Here is a 21549-nt window from a genome sequence, read left to right as displayed (position 1 = left end):
GTTAGTGTTTTTAATTGAAACTCAGCTTGTGAGAGCATGATTTAAATGGAAGACCCAGTACTGATCCACAATCTAGAAAGTTTGGAAGCCACTATTCCAGAAACTTAAACCACAGGTGTTCAGTTAATGATCTCTGTAGGCCTTTAAATAAAATGTTAGATATCATGGGACTCATCATAACACCACTGGAGTTGGCAGAGCTGTTCTCTGGGGCATTCTTAGTCCCCTGCAGAGCCAGCAATTGTCTACAAATTTTTTTTTTATTAGTCCCAGCTGGACAGTAATAGGTCCTCCCTTTCCCTGCACCTTCTCTGGTATTTGCAAAGAGATGTGCTTTATTATACAATAAGCTTTCATAAATTACTGGTGAGCCACAGGTGTCATAAACGTAGGAAAGAACAGTGATGTTGCTAATGTCTGCTAAGCAGGAAGAAATTTTGTTTCTTTTTGAAATAAGATTTTGTTTGTTTTTCAAGGAGAAACACTTTCATTTCTCAAATGTGAAGAGGTCTGTCTTGAATAGGATGGATAAAATTGTAATTAATAGACTCATAGAATCATAGCATGGTTAGTGTTGGAAGGGGCCTTATATATTATCTAATTCCAAAGTTTCATGGATCCCTTCCCTTCCCTTCCCTTCCCTTCCCTTCCCTTCCCTTCCCTTCCCTTCCCTTCCCTTCCCTTCCCTTCCCTTCCCTTCCCTTCCCTTCCCTTCCCTTCCCTTCCCTTCCCTTCCCTTCCCTTCCCTTCCCTTCCCTTCCCTTCCCTTCCCTTCCCTTCCCTTCCCTTCCCTTCCCTTCCCTTCCCTTCCCTTCCCTTCCCTTCCCTTCCCTTCCCTTCCCTTCCCTTCCCTTCCCTTCCCTTCCTTCTTTTAGCATCCTTCCATTTACTAATTGTTCACCACCAAGTTTTGTTTGAATAGAAAACCTGAAAGTAATTCTCATGATTATTCAATTTGAACATCTGGTATCATCATGAATGTAACTGGTATAAAGAGCTTCTCTGCATTGAATATAGGCTGCATGGTAAGGAAAGGACTTTGAAGCAACTGCACCTGAATTAAACAGGTTTTGCAAAAGAGTAAATCTCCTTCCCAGTGTGCAGGGTCTAAACCCCACTAACATTAATGACAATAAACCCGTCTCATATAGGATAATTAGTGCCCTCAGAGTTTAAATTTGCAAGGACCAAGACATTTAAATGAAGTGTGTTTAGCAGTTGAAAATAATGTGGAAATCTCTTCATTGGTTGGTTGCATTATGTCTGAAGGGGGAAAGAAAAAAACTGTTTGTAGCTAGGTTAGCTTGTAATTGCTCCCAATTATTTATTTTCACACCATGCAAATTCTGTTTCTAGAGTTTATTCATGGTACTTAGCTAACTATTTCCAAGCTGTAAGCAAAATGTGTTTTTTAAAAAAAACTCAAGTGACATAGTTTATTTTTTCAGGAATGAGGTACATCTATGGGACAAGTATTTGTTAAAGAATGCGTTATAGAAAGAAGGTTGCTTTCAACTGCTAATATCAGATGCATTTTTATGCACTTGTCATTGACATCTGAGCTCTATGATAGTTATCAGGTATTTGGTGAGTGTCTATAAAGAAAAGCAAGTGCCCTCTGGGAACTCAAGACAATGGATCACTGGTAAATGGATCATTGGTAAATGATAATAAACCGCTTTAGATATTGGATGACTCGGGATCCTGATATTGTGGACTCAAGAAGATGCCTCAAAGCGACCAAGGTGTACTTGCCAAGTCTTCCTCTATCAGAAAGTTTCTAGGAGAGCACAGAAAGAAGGGTCAGCTGTGACACTTGGTGCTGGAGATGTTGGTTATCACCTGTGCAGGTGCTCGGTGTCTCTCTTCACCTCAGAGACCATACAGCTTGCCATCTGCAATGAGGACTGTGCCTTCCGTCCCACCACCTTGCACAACTCCTCCAAACATGACTTTCTCACATGCCCCAAAGTGTGGGGCTGCTGACTGACACACACACCCTGCCATTGAGTGATCATAATGGGACTCCCAGATTCTAGCACAAAATTAAATTTTCAGTGGGCTGAAGCACTAAGGACAGTCTTAGAGGATAAAAGTGAATAAGGGGCCAGTGGTCCTATATAGTTATAATCCTAGAAACACAGAATGGTTTAGACTGGAAAGGACCTTAATGATCCTCTAGTTACAATTCCCCTGCCATGAGCAAGGATGCTACCCACTGTATCTCCTAAGACAATCCAAACTGTACTTCTGCAAAGACTATCTTCCTAATGAAAAATGCCATTATTCTATAATTTACCCTGTTTTCTACAGCATCAAAACACAGTTCATGTCCTTCCAGATCCTCCAGAAGCATTTTTCCTTGACGATTTTCACATGCTTGTGAAAACTTCACAGTTCACCTATTTGAAAAACAAGCAGGCTAGCTAGAGGCCAGGGATAACTTTTATTGTTTGTATTTATAGTTGTGAACTTTGTGTCCTTATTTTTCTCCACTCACATTTGTTCAGTCCCTCAAGCTGAAAACTCTTTGAAGAGGTAGCTGTGTCTTGCAAGATGGGTTTTTTGACATTGGAAATGCTCAGCAATGGGAGTGATGAAACAAATTACCTTAATATCCATTATTTTGACATGTTTTGGTGCTTCTCTTTTTGCTGTTATCAAAAGAAGCATTATATCATTTAAACCTTCATTTTCAAGTTAGGAAATCAGGATAATGGCATTAGTAGGACTCAAACAGCAGGAAGGTTTGGGGGTAGGCATCTGTCTCACTATATCAATACATCAGTTACAGTTCAAAAACCCTGAAAAATTGTGCTGGTTAGACCAAAAGTCTGGACAAACATCAGAAGTTCTCAGATTTATGATCTATTTTTGCAAAATATAGAAGAATCTATATAAATATAAACTGTAATATAAACTGTAGAAGAGTTTCTGCTAGGAGGACATATGGAAAACCTTTACTCTGAATTTGCGGGCAGGTTTTCTGTTATTGTTTTTAGTGTTTGTCATTTGTTTTTCAGATACTACTTTCAGATTTCTTCAGGCTCTTGAAATAACTTACTGCTTATGCTTTTCAACCCAGTGTGTCCTCAGTATGCAAATTAGCAGACTGTCATTAACATTAGCTGTAATGTTATTAGGGCATCATCGAATGAGTAATCCACAGTGTGGGTGTGCATTGGTAGAAATGGTAGAAAATTTTGAGTTCTCGCTAATGTCCTCAATAAATAAGTGCATTCAGAGATGTGGGGTGTTAGCTTTATTTCCTGGCCACCATGACATGATGTGGGTCATAAAAGTCTACAGTTACCCCATATCACCTGTGAAGACTTATTCAGCTTTGGCTCCTGTGGGCCCTGATATGTATTAGGTCAAATGCAGTCACTGAGCACCAGCTGAAAGTGAAAAGTGCAGATCAGTGCTGCTCAGAAAGTACACACTCTCCTAGCTATCCAAGGTAGGTGCCCTAGAAGAATAAAGTTAATTGCTTGTTTCTTCTGAGACATCCATCAATGAATATGTCCTTAGATTTCAGTGGATTTCTAATCAGCCAGTCATTTCTTGTATTAAATAGAGTGTCTTTTTGATTTGGACCTAGTTTGGATCCACTAATGGAGTCTATCTTGCCACTGAGGCTGTTGCTAAATTGAATATAGCACTTCTGCCTCAGCACAAAGAAATCACACTAACCTCTTGGAAGTCTTTGAAATATGAGTGCAAAGGTTTCCCCCACATATATATGTCTAATCTTCCTTCAGCTGCTTCTCTGAGGCTGGCAGGTATCATTTTGCATCCCTCAGTGAAAATGCTGTAAAGAGAATATTGAGCTGTTTTCCAGCTGTGTTTGTTTAGGTAGGAATATTTTCTTCTGCTTGTGGCACAGGCAGCTATTTGGGATTGTTGTCAGTTTTCTTTTGATATAGATTCCTTGTATATAGTTCTTCTGTAAATGCTTTCAGCATTCATTGTCTTCTTATCCGAAGATGTTTTTTAGTGTGCCTCAGAGAGGGATTTTGAAGATGCGTATCTGAACTACCAAATGTAAAATTGCTTGAGATTAGATGAACAATTTTTTTTTCAAGTAAAACTGCACTTACCAGCTTTGTCAATGAACTCCTGACAAAAATTTATGCAAAATTTGAAAAAAACCAAAACTTTTTAAAATGCTGATTCTCTTTCCCCCAAAATTCTCCTCTATTTTTAATTTAATATTCAATTAAGTGCCTTTCTCTATATCCTATATAATAAATCACATTATCATTATATATAATTGCTGTAATTGAAATATAATTTAAAATTAATTATAGGATGTTTATATAGAATAGATATTTTGCTTGGAATAAAAAAAAAACATTGATACGAATTCAGGGTTTTTTTAATCTTGGTGTACTAAAACATAAGTATCTCAAAATTATAGTTTTGTTAGGTCAACACAAGGAATGTGTCTGATGTTGTTTAAAACAGTTACCCAATGTTGAATGAGCTGGACACCCTGAGGTCTGTCAGATGTCTTCCTTTTGTTTTACGCTCATTTTCTGTTGACATTTCTGTCCATACATGTTAGGAACTAACTCTTTGTAGCTTTAAATTAAATAGCAAAATATATAACAAGTAGTTAATGTTGTATCATTTCTGGACTCTTATCTAAAATTAATTAATTTTAAGCTTGTGGTCATTTAAAACTCTGTTACACTGTTACTCTATGTGTTGCATCTTTCTTATATAAGAACATATTTCTGTCTTGGACCCTGTTGTTATTTGCTCTCTATGAGTGATTTGAATGATCACCCAAGTGTATAATGATGTTGATAAGGCACTGTACATCAGAGGGAATCCTGCCTATCAGAAACATATCTCTCCTGTATTCTTATTCTCTCACTTTAGGTAGTTTGGATGTTTTCATTTTGTCTTAAAATAGATTGTAAGATCTTCCAGACACAGCCTTTGTCTTCTGGTGTGTAGAAAAGAACAGAGCACCACCCTCGGATGGAACTTCTTGGTAGCACTGCAATGTAATTATTGCTATGAAGGTTTGAATATTATGTATTACATATATTTTTTTAAGTAATGACATAATAGCATTTAGAAGTGCATCTCTGTTGTTGAACAGTAAAAACCTGCATTGCATTCCTACGGGGTAAATGGACAGTTACCTTCATTGCTCCTATGTATTGTGACTTGTTCCATTTGGATTAGTTATTTTTTGAACTCTAATAGGTTCATCACATGCAGGTTACTAGCTTTTGTGAGATGTTGTGGCCCTTCTCATTTCTCCTATTTTGCTGACCCCGTAGCAGACATCCCTTGCTGTCTGTAACCCCACTTAACAGCCTGAACTCACCTAGGAGTACAAAAAGGAGAAGAAGTTCTCCAATTAGGCTGTAGTGAGGCACAGAAAACAGTCAAGCAGCCTTTCCAGATAAGGCAGTCTGAACCTCAGCTGACTCTGGGTCAGAACCCACATTTAAGTGGGGAAATACACTGGCCTCACGCCCCCACTTGTGCAGCAGCTCTCGGAAGTTTTTGAGGACTGGAATAAATGGTGAGCAGAAGGTGAGCTACTGCTCCCGAGCCACTGTGGAAACTTGAGTCCATCCCTGATGGGCTTTATTCCTGTTCTCAGGGAGCTGAAGGGTAGGCAGCTTCTGGCTAGAAGTTAGTGTTACATTAAAAAAAAAAAAAAAAAAAAGTATATATATATATATATGTATATATATATTAATTTTGTGAGAGTCTAATTGGTAGAAATTAGAGAGTGCAAATGACAGAGAGACTTTTCACCAGGGGCTGTAGTGACAAGACAAGTCAAGGGGAAACAGTTTATGTACTGAAAGAGGGTAGGTTTAGATTGGAAGGAAGAAATATTAGATTAGAAAAAAGAAATATTTTAGGATAAGGGTGGTGAGAAAATTGCACAAGCTGTACTAAATCATCTTTAGAGGTCATTCCAACACAAACTAGTTAATTTTGACTTGAGATTTTTTTTGGACTGATGTTTCTGTTTGCTTGGCCTCTTTTTTTTTTGTTTTAATCCTTTATTTTATTGTAGCTTGTTGACTCTTACAAAAATAAAAGCTAAAAAAATACTTCATCATCTTATTTCCCCATTGGACTCATCAGTGCAATTTCTTGATGGTAAATTTTGTCATGGAAGGATGATTACATGCTTTTCAGAACAACTTAATTTGATGTAACAATACTGTAACTATTGCTAAATCTTGCAGGGAGATTCTGTAAAGTACCCAAATTAAGCACGGTAGCCAATCCATGTCTGTATTTGAATAGTAGCTGACTGTACATTATTTTGAATAATGCATTTGTACTACTTTAAAATTAGTAAAAATTATCTGAGATGAAGGTAGATTTGTCCTACCAAAGATAAAACATTTTTATTGCTAATAAAATATTGTGACATTCTACCTAATTGCTGGTATAATTTCACAAATGTGCTGAATCATGTTATCATGGGGAACTGGGGACTCTTTATCTGCAAAAGGTCTAGTCTAGAGGTGCCTAGTATTAAATGGAGTTAATATGCAATTTCATGTAATTTGGAGTTTAACCATAGTTCTGTGGTAGGTGGGCAAAAACGAATTCTGTGATACCAAGCCTGAAATCATTTAATCAGGAATGCAAATCAGTTATGTGGTTCAGTTACCAAATGTTGATAGAACTGGCTATAGTAGATTGTTGTTTTTTTAATTACAGCTACTCTGTTGTGTTACCAGGTTCCAAGAAGGAAAATAGCATGGTATAGCAGTTTGCTATGCCAAATGACCGCTGCTCCTGCCAAATATAAATACTACCAGGAGTGGGTTCTTCTATAGGATGATAGCCACATCCCCAATTAATGAATGCCACCTTTCCCTATATATATTTATGTTCGGATAATTTATTTAAATAATGTTCCTACTACATGCTTTATAGCCTTCTGCCTTTTGCTACACAAATTTTAGCTTATATTGCAGACTGTGCAAGTCATTTGGCAAATGTAATTTCCATCCCTGCATACTAATCGATTTCTTCACAAACACCTGCTATCAGTTATGATAATAAAAATGCCATTCTAAATTGAAAAGGGGCCAAATGGAGCTTCCTAAGGAAATGACTTAAGTGTCTTTCAATGCCTTTAATGTAGTAATGTTCTTGTAGTGCCAACACTTTTTTTCAGCATTTGCATTTTATATAATTTTTTTCTATTACATCATTTTTCTGTCTAAATGGTTCCTCATAACTGTTGCTGTGAAGTAGTTCATAGCAAGGCTGGAGACAAATTTCCGTGTTTCCTCTCTCACGGGACTAAATCCAGCAACTTTACATTGGGAAAATTCCTTAGCACAGACCTGATTGGAACATCTGGCCACTGTGCAAGTATAAATACTAAATGGCTGTATCAATTCCTATAACATCACTGGGAAAAGGTTGTAAAGTTGGTGAGTGCCTTGCCCTTGGATTGCATGCCAGTTTCTTCCTAAAATATAAGCCTAAATTTAGCAGCCAGATTGCAAGTAGCATTTGAATTATCCAGGGTCACTTTATGGCTTCTTCCATCCCAGAAAATAACCTCCCAGCCACAATCCATGCCAGAACCTAACCATTTTCAGCTCTGCTGGGTCTTGTCTCAGCTCCGGAATGTCTCACTGTCATCCAGCTGTATTGTCATCTCTCCAGACAATGTCCTCTGTATTATTTGAAAAGAAATAATCCATTTGACTGATTTCTTCACATTTTCATTTTCTCTTAGCTCTAGCCGCCCAAGCATATGCGCTAAAGGAAGAGAACGACAGTCTTCGATGGCAGCTGGATGCTTATAGGAATGAAGTGGAGCTCCTGAAGCAGGAGAAAGGACAGCTCTTCCGAACAGAAGAAAGCCTTACGAAGGACCAGCAGCTGCAGTTCCTACAGCAGACAATGCAAGGCATGCAGCAGGTATTGCTAAGGAGGAAAAGAACAGATCTTCTATTTTAGGACAGTGGTACCAATGGGGCTCTGCTGTACTCAAGACTGTTCATTAAGGTCCTGATTTCTTTTCAGAAAATCATGGGGACTTTTGATGGGGGAAAAAGGAGGAGAATTTGGGGATATATTTAGGCATAGTCATTTTAGGAATTCATAAACTGCAAACCCATTGATCATTCAAGAAAACTCCTTATGCATTTGCTAGTTATGAGCAAATTGCTCTGTTCCTCTTCTCACAATCCAACTGGCCCTGGTATTGCACAGAAATTTAAAAAAAAAAATTGTCTAATGTATCATAGTCAATGTTCTGTGGTGTCTTCATTTGCATTCATCTGCATCTTTTTTTCTGCTATTGTTTGAGAATGACTGAGATATCAGCATGTCCAGACTACCCTCCATAACTTGCAAATCATTAGCAACATCAGTGCTGTTTCCTGAGCTATTATCATTTATGCTGACCCACGGATGTAACCTTTTCATTCAGACAGTTTTTAAGTGGTTTAGTGCAGCAAAAAAGCTTTTTCTCTGACACCAGTGAACAAGAAACTGCATTGTGTCTCTGAAGGGGCAAGGGGTGTCAGTTTATCATAATTATTATCCCTTATTTGTTAGTGTGCTCCTGACACTGTGCTGGGTGAGTCTTGGCAAGCACATCCAGACTGTTCCCACTGTGTTGTCTGACATGTCCACTGACACACGGGAGCCCTCATCCAGCGTGCACGTGTGTGCAGCATCTTCCCTGCCCAGGCACTTGTGTTCAGCTGGTACGTGACAGAGCACAAGGGCAGTGGCTCTCCACAGTGCTGGGTTGTGCTCCCAGCTGGAGTGGAGCCTCTCAGCCTGGCATGCAGAGGTTAGTTTTGCTTCTTTCATCTGTAGCATTGCACACGCTCCTCTGTCACCCCCGGTTATTAGATTCCGCAAGGGGACAAGTTGTACCCACTTCCAGACTGTGCTAAGCTGCTTTTGTATGGCAAAACCCAGGAGATACTCATTTACATATGAGCTGCCTTGTTGGGTTAGAAATTGCATGGCTGTCCTGGTACCTACCCATCGAATCCAGCAAATCTGCAAATCCCAACTCACACCCAATGACAAAGCGCAAGGCAACCCTACACACATATTGATATCAACACAAGCCACTTTAAGCCTGCAAAGTTTTACAAAATCAGGGTGATTTGTTGGGTGGTGGAATAATTCTGACCAAAATGCTTTAAAAATTGAAAATAAGTAATTGATAATTCAGGAATAAAATATTTCCCAGACTTCAGAATTAAGTCATTACTCAGAAATACTTGAGGTTTCTGTATACTTTAGATAAGCTTTAGGTCTGTTCATGATCTTATCCTTATATAAATGGATACTTAAATATCATGGTTTTAATAAATTTAACACCATATGCAAAGATTGTGCTATATTTCACTCTGCTGCTAATTCTCCATTAAAATTAGTAAAAAATAGGCATAAAATACTACTAAAAAAATTATAAAGCCCTAGCACCCATTTGGCGTTATAATTTTCTGTCTGGTGTCTGGATAAAGTATAATCAAGTCTGTAGAATATAAATAGATTTTTATTGAACTTCAAGCAAATGTTAATAATGCAAATCAATAACACAGAGTGGCTGACTTATTTCTCTGTTCAGCTGGCCGTGGACACTGTAGTCCCTATTCCTCTGAGAGTTTCTGTGCTTGTGACAGTTTTACTGTGAGGTTCTCAGTTTTTCTAGTTTGCCATCTCAGGGTCAGACCCACTTGCTCCCAGTGGGATATAATTAGAGATGGCCCAAGGAGCTGAAGAAGACACTGCAGATAATCCAGTCTGACAATATGCTGAGGAGAGCAGCAACACAGAAAGCACGGGAGGTGAAGTTCAGAATATTTGGTGGGAAATTATCAGTCAGTTAAGCAGATGGATGATGGTTTTGGATTTCAGTAATTTGCCACAGTCATGACATTCCATAACCTTTGTGATTTTCATGCAGTTAATGCATGAATATATAGAAATAAACCTTTGATTTAGGTAGACTCAGTTTTATCTCAGCTTGGTTTTGTAAATGTTGAGAGACGACAACCTTAGCTGAAATCTGTCAGTGTAGCAGGTGCTCAGCATCTATGGAAATCAGTCTCACTATGAAATATTAAATATATATCCAAGACTTGAGTATAAATAATTTAACAAGAAGACCTGTATTCCCTTTTATCCTTTTGTATATATTAAAATTAATTTCAGACAAGGTAAACTGAATGCCACTGAATTCCTGAATCCTTCATATATGTCAGCATTAAAAATCACATTTCTCCTTCTTCTTTTCTCTTCATTCTCCCCCACTTTTTCATACACTTCTTATTCTAACTCTGAAAACAAGAGAACAAGTGATTTGAGCTTCAGCCTGAAAAGCAGATTTATCTGAGAAAAATTGCATGCATTGTCAGAATCAAGACATTTTTTGTAAACATATTTGGTGCCAAACAATAGCAAATAACACAACACCAATGTATTTTTAATGTACTTCTACCATCTGGATGTTTTTCAGGATTCTTCCCTGTATTTGCAGGACTGATGAAATAGATGCATATTTCCTCTTCTATCACTCCCACTGATCCAAAGAAGCATCAGGAAAATCACACAGATGTTTGCTTATGAAGTGTACCTTATGGACAGTAGTAGCAACCTCCTTATTTGCTGTGTCTAAAAAAAGAAAATCCTCTGGACTAATGACATAGAACTTATGGGGGTTTTAGTCAACTTCCTCCATAAAACTGTGTCACAGTTTAATTTCATACCCACTGTGAGATCTCAAACAAATGGAAATAATGTCTTGTATCCATGGTAACAAATGAGATACACTTTACCTGATTTTGAGATGGAAATTGAATTAACTTGTCACTGCTGCATAGGTGGTATTGCCTTCAATTTATTTCTATATGAGAACACCATACCAAGAAGATCACTTTTTGAATGGCTCTTTTTTCCAGCAGTGTTTGGTATGGTCTAAAAAAGTCTGTGATCACAAGAAAGGATGTTTTAGTTGTAACTATTTTTGCAACACTTCACAGCACAGCTGGAGGAATTTTTTTAATCTTGCCTCTGTATCTAAAATGTTTCTCCAGATACATGACTAAAGGTAATGCAGAAAATATCACCTAGTAGTGTTGCTTAATGCTCAAAATTATAAGGCTCGATTTTCGGTGGCTATATAATTTCTCCAAATTTTAACCATTTAGTTTAGTGTATTCCATGTGGATTAGCAAGCAGAATTCTTTTGAAAAAAGTCCTCAGCAAAATCTCTCAGCTATTCCAAGAACAAAGCATGGAAAATATACTTTTATTGTATATTGTCCATCAAATATAATTCTTGAAGAAATGTGCTTGCCACCTTTATGCTTTGAAACAAAGGCTCAGGATCTGACAGTGAGTCTCTATTGAATTAATGATGTATTCCAGATCCTTTATACAATGTCTGAAACTCATAGTGTTAGCAAGCCTTTGAAAAAATGTCAGTTTGCCACATAGGAGATGACACTCATTAGCATGTGTTTGAGTAAACTTTGGATTTTTGCCGGGCATCCAAGATTGTTCATGAACCACTTGCACAGCACAGCCATCAGTGCAATGTTTTAAGCCTTAAGTTAGTCCTGAGTCAGAGCACACCTTCTTTAACATGGCTCTAATTTAACAAGTTAGCTCCACCTTTTTTGTCAGGCTTAACTGGCCAAGGCATGGGGCCCTGCTTGTGTAGCTGTGCAGATTCCTGAACTGATACACTTGCCAATAGGCTGGTCATTTTGCATGGTGCTTCATCGTATCATGTAAATGTAGGATAATGTTCTTTCCTCTAATAATTCCCTGAGCATGATGGGCTGAATTTAGCTCCTGCAGGCAAGGGTGTCATCCACAAATCCCTGTTTAAATCATGCTTCCATCGGTGTTATGTCCAGGAAAGGTACACAAATGCCTACAGTTCTGCTATTGCACATGCTGGGCTGTGTCTGAGACATATAAGAGGCACCTCATTGCCCCCAGGGGGCCTGATTCACTGGCTGGGCTTGGGATCATACTCCAAACAGTGACAGCACAGGCTCCCCTGCACTGCCAGGGGTGCATTAATGCACGGGGTTATTGCAGGAGCAGGGGATGTGCTGCAGTGCCTCTCTTAAAATTAGTGCTCAAGCTGGAAAGCCAGAACAAAGGTGACAGTCCTGTGTGGCAGGTGTAGGGCTGACATAAAGGCTGACACACTTCTAGGAGTGCCACCAACTCAGCTCAGCATGTGTCAGCATGAGACTGAACATATTCTGGCTCTGCTGATGACCCACATGGGTGTCACTCTGATGCAGTGTGATAAAAGTCCACTTTTGTCTTCTTTTTATCCCCAGACAATGCCAATTTATTGTGAATTGCAATGCAGATTATGAACCTGAACAGTCAGAAGCCAGGAGCTGCCAGAACCACTGCCTGTGCATTTTTCTTTGTATACCTCAGAGACCCTTCCCCATTTGGTGCTGCAGGCAGAGAGTACACAGTTAATCATCACCTGTTCAATACCTTCCTGTCCTTGCTGTTCAATATGCAACTCAAGGTCTTTCTGCAAAGGCCACATTGCTCCTGGCATTTCCTACCTACTGAGGACTTTCTTTTGCAGTTTACTAATCATTTAACATGTAAAATAAATAGCGCGTGCATCTGAGACTGGTACACCTTTTTTAAAGAGCTCTGATAAATGCCAGATGACCAGCAATCATAAAATCACAAAATCATTTAGGTTGTAAAGAACCTTTAAGATCATCAAATCCAACAATTAAGCCAGTATTGCCCAGTCCACCACTAAGTCATGTCCCTAAGCACAGCATCTACACATCTTTTAAATAACTCCAGGGATGGTGACTCCACCACTTCCCTGGGCAAAAGCTTGACAACCCTTTTGGTGGAGAAATTTTTCCTAATATCCAGCCCTAAACCTCATTTCAAGCTTTTAGTGTTCATACAGGGTAGGACTGTTTTGTCTTTGATATGCCTCGCTTTTGAGGTTGGGAGAGTAGGAATTGCTGCTGGAGTGCACTGCAGCTCCCTCTTTACACTCATTGCTCCCTCAAAGGAGAGTGGTCAGGGTACATATTTGGTGATGTGGACTGTGGGGAGCACACATTTTCCATAGTACCATCACTGGGAGACAGATTACAACCCTTTTGTCTAATTGAGGTGTCACAAGGGGCCTCTATCAGCTTTTTCAGCAAGACCATGTACCTCTAAAATATAGTAACTCTCCTGAGTAGAAAATCCAAAGGTAATTGGTGCTAGCTTCACTATGCTGCCTTTGAAATTAATTGAGTTTCTACCATTCCCAGCATTTAGAGCAGAGCCAATCCATTTTCAGATGGAGCTAGCAGAATTTTTTTCTACAAGCAGAGATGGCACTGCTGAGGTCTTTCCTTCCCTTTTTTCCTAGCTTTTTTCTCATACAAGTAGTAGAATTGAATATTCCCATGGTCCACACTCTTTCAGTGGGAGCAGGGACAAAAAGAACATTTCTGTTCAGGAGGTTGCAACAGACAGAGGGGAGGGCATTGTGAGGGGTTTTTTTTTTCCCTTATCAGTCTTTTAACCAATCTACCACCTATTAAGTTCCAGTAAGCCTCAGTTGGCATTGAGGTCTGCAGGTCTCAGATCCTTCACACATGTTGTTAACTGTCACAGCCATTCCTTTTTGTCACATACACACGTTCTGAAATGTCAGAAGCCACAGACACAAATGCTGGTGGCTGAAAATTGCTGAATCTGGTGCTTTGTAAGTGCCATGGCCATTATAACAATGATATACCTTTAAGTATACAGTTTCTAGTAGGAGTTTAGTGGTGAAATTAAGATCATTGTTGAATAGATGGAGCATGTTATGGCGGTATTTATTAATATAGCCTAAGTGCAGAGGAGATTTGTGGCCTTTTTTTATTCCATCTACCTCTTGCTCACCAAACACCTATTCAGCATACAACCCAACCAATGCATACTTATGCACAACTATAAACTGATTCTTCTCCAAAGTAGCATTAAAGAAGAATAAATATAAGAGATAAAAAATAAATATCCCTTTTATTTGCATTTTACCTGGTAAATAAACAGAGTGGAGTAATTACTGTGGAAATGTTTTCAATTGCTACTCTTGCAGCATGAATTACAGGTAGATTTTTTTATTTTTTTTCTGTAAAAGTGGCACTGGAGTAGTAATACTCCATAACCTTATAGTGAATAACCTTATTCCAGTACTGCTAACCTTATAGGGAAGGGTTACAAGTTAAATGTGAGGGACTGGATTCAACATCCAGATGTTCACTTCCATGCCTGTTCCTTCTCTCACCCAGTGGCTGATATTTTGTAAACTGGTTAAGAAATATGTGATTCCCCCAGGACATAGAGAAATGTTCCCATAAGTGTTGCCTTAATTCTCTGGTGCTTTTCAGGGCTCTGTACAGTCCAATCCATGTTTAAACTTCCAGAAAACACTTACTCCTTTGATTATATTAAAAAAAAAAAAAAAAAAGGAGCAGCTGGCAATTAAGTGCTATTTATTTACCAGATCTCAGACAAGCCAAATGGGTTCTCTTCTCTGTTTAACAACCTTTCTTTATTGAAAGTAGTGTTTGATTTCCCACTTCTGCAACCACCACTTCAGTAATATTAGGGGAGTGTAAATAAGGGCCCACAGATACTTTAAGCACCATATTCCCAACAGCTGTTCTAGTGGTAAGATGGAGGAGAGTAGCATCTTTTTTCCTGCTAGTGTTGATAAAGCTAGACTGAGATTGTCAGCGAGAATAAACCCTTCACTGAGAAATAATTGGGTGCACACATTTTATTTATAATATGAAATAAATCAACTAATATCTTCATTAACATGCTTGTGTAGTCCAGTGGTGGTAAAGGACAAATCTTATAAGTTTTACAGTCCAGTGATCTTACATGAATTTTTTAAAAGATCCTAAATACTAGCATTGGCTTGCTGATTAGAATTTCCAAATGTGTTTGATGCTATCAGTGCTAAGAACTCTGTTGCCATTACTAGGAATTGTGTTTCAGTGGAAATTACACTGGGTAAATTGATTCTCTTCCATAATATTGCTCTTCTAATCAAATTTTTATTCCCCATCAAAATAAATAAAATATTTTTTGTTGAATAGGAAATCAAAATTTAAAAGATCTGTTCCGGTCTGTTGAGAAAAGACATGCTGTATCATGCTCATTTTCAGTCCCATGAAGGAAGAAATGGGATCACACTGCGAAAATGCCATTAACTGATGAAGAGTTATCCACAATGGACAGTACAAGTGAAAGGCTGAAGATGTTGTTATGACTAGATAATCGTGTCTTCCTTTGACTGTGCATCATGCAAGGTGCCACCTTGTTTCCTTGGAGGACAGATATGAGGGCAGAGGGAACATGATGCTCATTTGGGATCAGCCTGCTTTCTCTGATCAGGATCTACTCACCTGCTGTCAGTAAAGTCAAGGGCTATGTGATATTCCAATCACCTCATTTAGCAAAGAAATAAGGGAGCTTTATTGAGGTACAATGGGCTTTTGTCAGGTTTCTCCCCTTCACAGGCCACCACCAAAATAAGGGACTTTGCATAACTTGCGATGAAACCCAGATCCCAGAGAGGGATCCCTGATGCTATAGAGCTAAATGTCTTATTAGTAAATTTAAATTCTGAGATGAAGGATTGATTCTGTAAGGTTCCTAAGGACTTGGTCTTTTCTTCATTTGCTGCAAAAGTCCATAGATGACTGAAGACAACTTGTCTTTCTTGATGAGTAAGAGTTATATAGAAAATTATGTGGCAGAGGAAAGCTGTAGGCTGTCTCTTAAACCATTCATTGCACCACCCATGTTCTTTCCCTCTGCTGCCCAGCCCTTAGCACTGCCTCTTGTAGCTGGTGTGGCTGAACTGCTAAGCCTCAAAAAAACAAAAGAAATTGAGAGCTAATTCTCTGATATCTATCAACTTTTCTCTAGAATCCTAGAAAAACTGAAGTCAGAAGGCACATCTGAAGGTCATGTACACCTCTGCTCAAAACAGGGACATCTCTGGAGTCATCTCAGTTTTGTTCAGGACCTCGTCCAGCTATGGTCTTGGTACTCCCAAGGATGGAGAGTCCACAGCTTCTCTGAGCCCTTGCTCAAGAAGTTGGCCACCCTCACTGTGGAATATTTTCCTCCCGTGTAACAAAAATGTTTCTTGTTGTCTGTTTGTCCTCAAACTACTCAAGAAAAGCCTGACGCCACCTCCTCTGTAATGTCCCTCTAGGTAGTTTCAGTCTGTCTGTGTCCATCTGTCTGTTTTCTCTTTTAGTTTATTTCTTGGGATGCAGGCCTGCCTGCAACCACTCTGAGCACTGCAGAGCTGTAGGGCTTCTAGAGTCTGTCTAATAGCAGGGGAAGGGAAGCACGGCAAACATTCCCTAAGGAAGCAGCTGGACAAGTTTGTTTTTTAGTGTCACCACACGCATTCCTCCATCAGGTGTGTTTCCAGATCCCCAGCCCCCTCTGAGGTGGGTAACCTGCAGAGCAAACATGTTCAGCGTGGTCTTTGCCTCTGGCCAGAGAGCCAGGAAAACTCACTTTGCAGGTGAATGCCTGTCAAGCAGGAGCTGGGCTGTTCATCCACGTGCAGCTCTTCAGCAGCTCTCTTTTGTCATTGCAAGCCCCACAATCCATCCAAACAATGCCATCCATGCATCCAGGGATACAGCCAGTCTCTGAGTGCTGGCAGGGGTGAGAAACTGCGCTACTACACTGTGTTTCTTTTAAATCCCTTAAAAAACCCAAACCCGCCGCCATACTTTTTGTTTTAATAACGCCTTGCTGCAACATGGCTAACTTCCTTGAGGGCTCATTTCTAAAGCTTCTTTGACTTGTCTTTCACATTCTCCTGTTTCCTTGGTGATTTGTCAGGCCTCATCAGCGTCTTGTTACTAATGCATATTTGCTCAGCTGGGAAGTCACTTTCTCATTATTCAAGCCTGCCATGTGCTGGCCATTTGTGATATGAAATCTTGTCTGTCTTGCAGAAAGAGAAAGACACTCTTCCAGACAGTACATGGAAGTACTGGGAGAGGGTAAAAACTTTTTGTTTTTATTTTGCAAATAGTTGATTTCATTTTAATTCATTTTTTCTTTTCCTCTACCTAAAGAAGATTCTGAAAGGAAACATTTGCCATCTTTCCTCTCTGTATTTGTGAACAGCTTCTAAGAATTTCAAAAGACTCATTTCCTTGCAATTTTTGTCATTTTCCATTTGGCAAACTCTTAACTTATTTTTCTTTATATAAAATGAAGTTAGAAAAGATGGAACAAGGTTTTACTTTGGAAAAAGAAAAAAAATAATAAAATGTAAGAAATTGCTATCATAAGTGAGTGCTTAAATTTTTAGGTGAACGCTGCAGTCATTTGAATGCCTGTGGTTTCATACTTCTCAGCTCTCTGATTCTTGTGTAGTTTCGGGAAAAGGACTCCACTTTTTCACAAGTGAGTTCTGCTTCCCAAGGCTACTGTTTTACATGCATGCCTTGGTTTCTTTTAGACTGAAAAAAGTAGCATTGGTTGGGATTGGTTGGGATTGGCAGCATTGGTTGGGATACAGCCTGCCAATTTGAGACACACAACTTCCACCTTCTTTTTAGTCACATAATGAATCAATATTTCCTGTATAGGGATATATTTCCTATAGGTAGCAAGTGGAGAGTAATGCGAGTATGTTTCTCCTACACATTATATGGGCAGGAGAATCCAGTTTGCCCGAGTTCACTGAGTGTTGAAGATGACCATTCAACTGAGTTGGCTCAGTTAAGCTGTGTAAGAGCATCCCTGTTTGACTGATACATTAATTTCAGAGACCTTTAATGGGTACCATTTCTGGACATTCTGCAGCTACTCCATAAATGGGAGAGTCTGTGCCTCCTTCCTGTGGCTGAACAGGCTGAGTTTGCTGAAACTGCCTGCACAACCTGTGCTCGACGTCAACACTCCCACTCCAGAGGTGTTCTTTCGTCTGCTCCTCCTCACTGCCCTTTCTTTAAGATCTTTATAACCTTTACATGCTTCATTTCAAGCAGTTGTAGAGAAAATCATAAACAAAATAGCAGGGGCAGGATCATTCAGCAGTATAACTGCTAAACTTGTGGAAAATGCTGCTTTTCCTTTTTCATTATTCTGTCAGCCTTACAGCATCCCAAGTACAGCCCCAGGCCCTGCGGTCGCTTCTGATCTGCCTCCCTTTTCTTTGCATGCAAAGTTGTTGGTTTCATGCTGGAAATCATGCTTTCCTTATGGGATCCTTGTCTATCCAACTAGGCTTCGGATGCGACCACCCTTCTAGGTATGTCCATATTTTATATTCAAATCCACACTGCCTTTTTGGGGAGCAATGAAGAGCTGTGGGCAGGGAGGGGGAGAGGAAATAGAAGGAGTGTTTCATGGCTGCACAATGCTACACAACTGCAAGCCATTACTTTCCCTTTAGGACTTCTCATATATTCCAAGGCAGTGTGTGCTGCTCAGTTGTTAGCATTCTCGGCCACACTGGTGCTGCATTGTACACAGCCTGAGTAATTCAGCTGGCTTCAATAATGCCATCTATATTTAATGTTTCAGAAGCTGCGAAGATTGGTTTAAGATGGTAATTTTCTGTCTACGCTTTTGAGATCTATGCAATATGGGTGGTACTGAACTGTCTCTGCCAGGGATTCAGCACTGGAGTGGGAATGTGTGAAAAAAAAATCAAAATAAAACACACACCCTCTTTTGCCCTACATAATGGAATTAGCTACAGGCTTATTATGTACAGGGAGGATTTGGTCCTTGTGAATGAAGGAAGATTAACAAGCAATAGTGATATCTACCATTTCTACACAGACCAGTTCCAGAGTAGCCATTGGAAGCAATGTCTTCCATTTTTTGGGGGGTCTAAAATGCATTGATTGATCTCTGGACAGGCAACCAGGAGGTTAATTCTTTCTGGCTTTCCTATCTTCTCTTTGGAAATACCAGTAAGAGGATATTAGTGATGTCTGCCAGTCTGATCTTGTCTGATCTGAGCTGCTACACAGCTCTATCTCCTAGGGTCAAGCTGGCAGTCGTGGTGACAAAGGCTTTTGGTTGCACATAGACCAGCTGAGCTTCCAGGCTGTTACTGGTGGAGCTCTGCAGGTGTCTCTCTTCAGGATCATCAGAGCTGCGATGAGCCCTGTGATACACTTTTCCGCTTCCTGACACTTGCATTTTGGTTCAGGGAGAGGACACTTGCATAACATGCAGGGCACCCTCGCAGACCCAAAGTATTGCACACAGGGGACATGGAATAAAACAGAAATATGGGCCAGATATTTCCTGGCTGTATATCCATGGAATCAGTTCTTTGCCTGATAAAACCGGGGAACTTCTGTCTGAATGCTGTGTCACAAAGCTGGAAACATCAGGGCTTAAATGGAATGGCCAGAGATGTGAGACAAAATTGAAAGAACAAACACTTCCATAGCTGTGGTGAGCATTGGTGTAGTAGATCAGCTTCCTACACAGGGAAACTGGCAGAAAGGCTGTGTGAGGTGGCAAAGTAGGTGGAACAGTATCAGACAGCATAATCACTGGAAGCAAGAATAAGTTTTTATTTTGATTGATTGTGGTATATAGTTGCAAGAAATTTCAAGGGCAGAAGAAATATCTATAGGATCAATTTTTAATAAGCAGATATATGTATGAAAAACAAAGTAATTTTGAATAATTAATACCTGCATCTTGGCATCATTCATTATAATCTTTATGGAAAGCCTGTCTGCTTATAAGCAGGCATGACAGTAGTCCCTTTTATGAAACTTGTCTCATTTCTGCCAGTGTAAGATCCTTTTCCCATTTGCTTCTAACTTTGCCAAACATCACGTGTTTGTGCTGAAATTTTTCAGGCTGTTCATCTGTCTTAGGCTGATATTTTCTTTCAGTCACATTTATTATTTCTTCATTTTCCAAAATGAGACTAAAAGAGAAAAATATGCTGTTTGGCAGGTACAACTCCTTGTTACGACTTCTTGGTGGCAGCATCAACCACTCAGGAAAAAGAATTATCCAAACCCAACCCATGCAAAATTAGCAGATTCTGCAGCTTTTAGAGATAAATATGAGGGAGAGAAAAAGAAAGTTAAACCCCTAAGGGATGGCTCCAAATTTTAATAAATTTTGACATCTCTGGAGGTTGAATGGGAAGGTCCCAGTCCTGTGAATGAAAAACCTTATGTATGACTGGGAATAGGATATCTTAGTTACAGTTACTCTGCTTTCCACCCCTGTGAAAATAGGACACATTTACTGTCTTTGAAGCCTATGCACACACAGTAAACCTTCAATAGTTGACAGTTTAACCACTAAGACTGCTCGAAGGTTTTATCTCATATCAAGCACTTTGTAGTTCATACTCCAATGAGAATGCACATTCTTTTACCCCAGGGAAACTGAGAATGTTGGATATTTTCCTGGGATTCCTGTTCCTTGCTGGTCCAGAGCCAAGTACAAAGATGCAAAGCATCACATCTCCCTCTCTCTCTCATGCTTTCAGTGTCTTCCACACCAATTCCTCCCATGCTCAGTTTTGGAGAAATTGCCTTAAACACCAAACAGGAAAAGTCAGGGTCAAAAGAAGAGATATATAATTAGGCTAAATCACAGTGGGAAGTCACAGTGGGAGATGTGAAAATAAAACAGTGGAAGTTTATGAGCTGATCCGGAATAAGTAAAATATGGCCATGGGAGAACCATGGAGAGAGGGTGGGTGGGATAAAGGAGGTTTAAGTTCAGTTGTGTAAACAAGTTCAACCCAAGAGTCAATCTTGGTTTCCTCTTTGTAACAGTCATTCAGTAGTAAAAGGTTATTCAGGGCCAAGATGAACTGAAAACTCACTTGGGATCTCCCAGATGTGAATTTATGTTGTTCAAAAGGATGGCCTGTAGGGTTTCTCCCAGAAGCTGGAGTAAAATTCTCTCAACCAGGATCAAGGTGGAGTCTGGTCACATTGGTGCCATATGGAGACATAAATGCTCAACATGGGCCCAAGACTCCTCTCTCATGATATGTTCAGGTGTGTGAAGTCAAACAGGTTGCAGCTGCTAAGGAGAGGACATCTCACCAGCTCTTCTTAGGCGTCTGCTTGTCACATCTCAGGTGTTCCAACTAGTGACCATTGAGAGGGCTTATGGCATCTTTCTGGTGTCTTGTATTCTCTGCTTCTCCTCTGAGGACTGGGGTCCATTCTTTCTAAATTGCAGACATCAACTAGAACTATCCTAGGTGAACCTTAGAAGTATTTTATAACATGAGTTTACATGGGGTGACTGGATGGTCCCTTCTGCATGTACCCTGAACCTGCATAGGTGTCAGCATGTGACCTATGGCAGTGTGCATAAATCCAGTGTATCTTCTGAAAATGTGGGAAGTAGTACCCAACAGGCAAGGTTAACATGTCCCTGTTTGAGAAATGGCAAAGCAGAGTTTCCCACAAAAAAGTTGGTTGGGTGTGAGCCTCGGTGGAAGAGACCTATTTATTTCAT

General features: G+C 39.6%; 1 protein-coding gene across 12 annotated transcripts in view; it reads left to right on the top strand.

The window, feature by feature from the left end:
* Nucleotides 1–21549, top strand: part of ENOX1 (ecto-NOX disulfide-thiol exchanger 1) — a 353570-nt gene that overhangs the window by 302766 nt on the left and 29255 nt on the right. For all 12 annotated transcript variants that reach the window (XM_058829123.1, XM_058829121.1, XM_058829113.1 and 9 more), the window contains one exon: nt 7748–7932. In XM_058829123.1, the coding sequence (XP_058685106.1) occupies nt 7748–7932 (185 nt within the window). The remainder of the gene's footprint in view (nt 1–7747; nt 7933–21549) is intronic.

This window comes from Poecile atricapillus, chromosome 1 (assembly GCF_030490865.1).
Source record: "Poecile atricapillus isolate bPoeAtr1 chromosome 1, bPoeAtr1.hap1, whole genome shotgun sequence".
NCBI lineage: Eukaryota > Metazoa > Chordata > Aves > Passeriformes > Paridae > Poecile > Poecile atricapillus.
The sequence above is the reverse complement of the archived record's forward strand: the minus strand, read 5'-3'. Positions and strand labels throughout refer to the sequence as shown.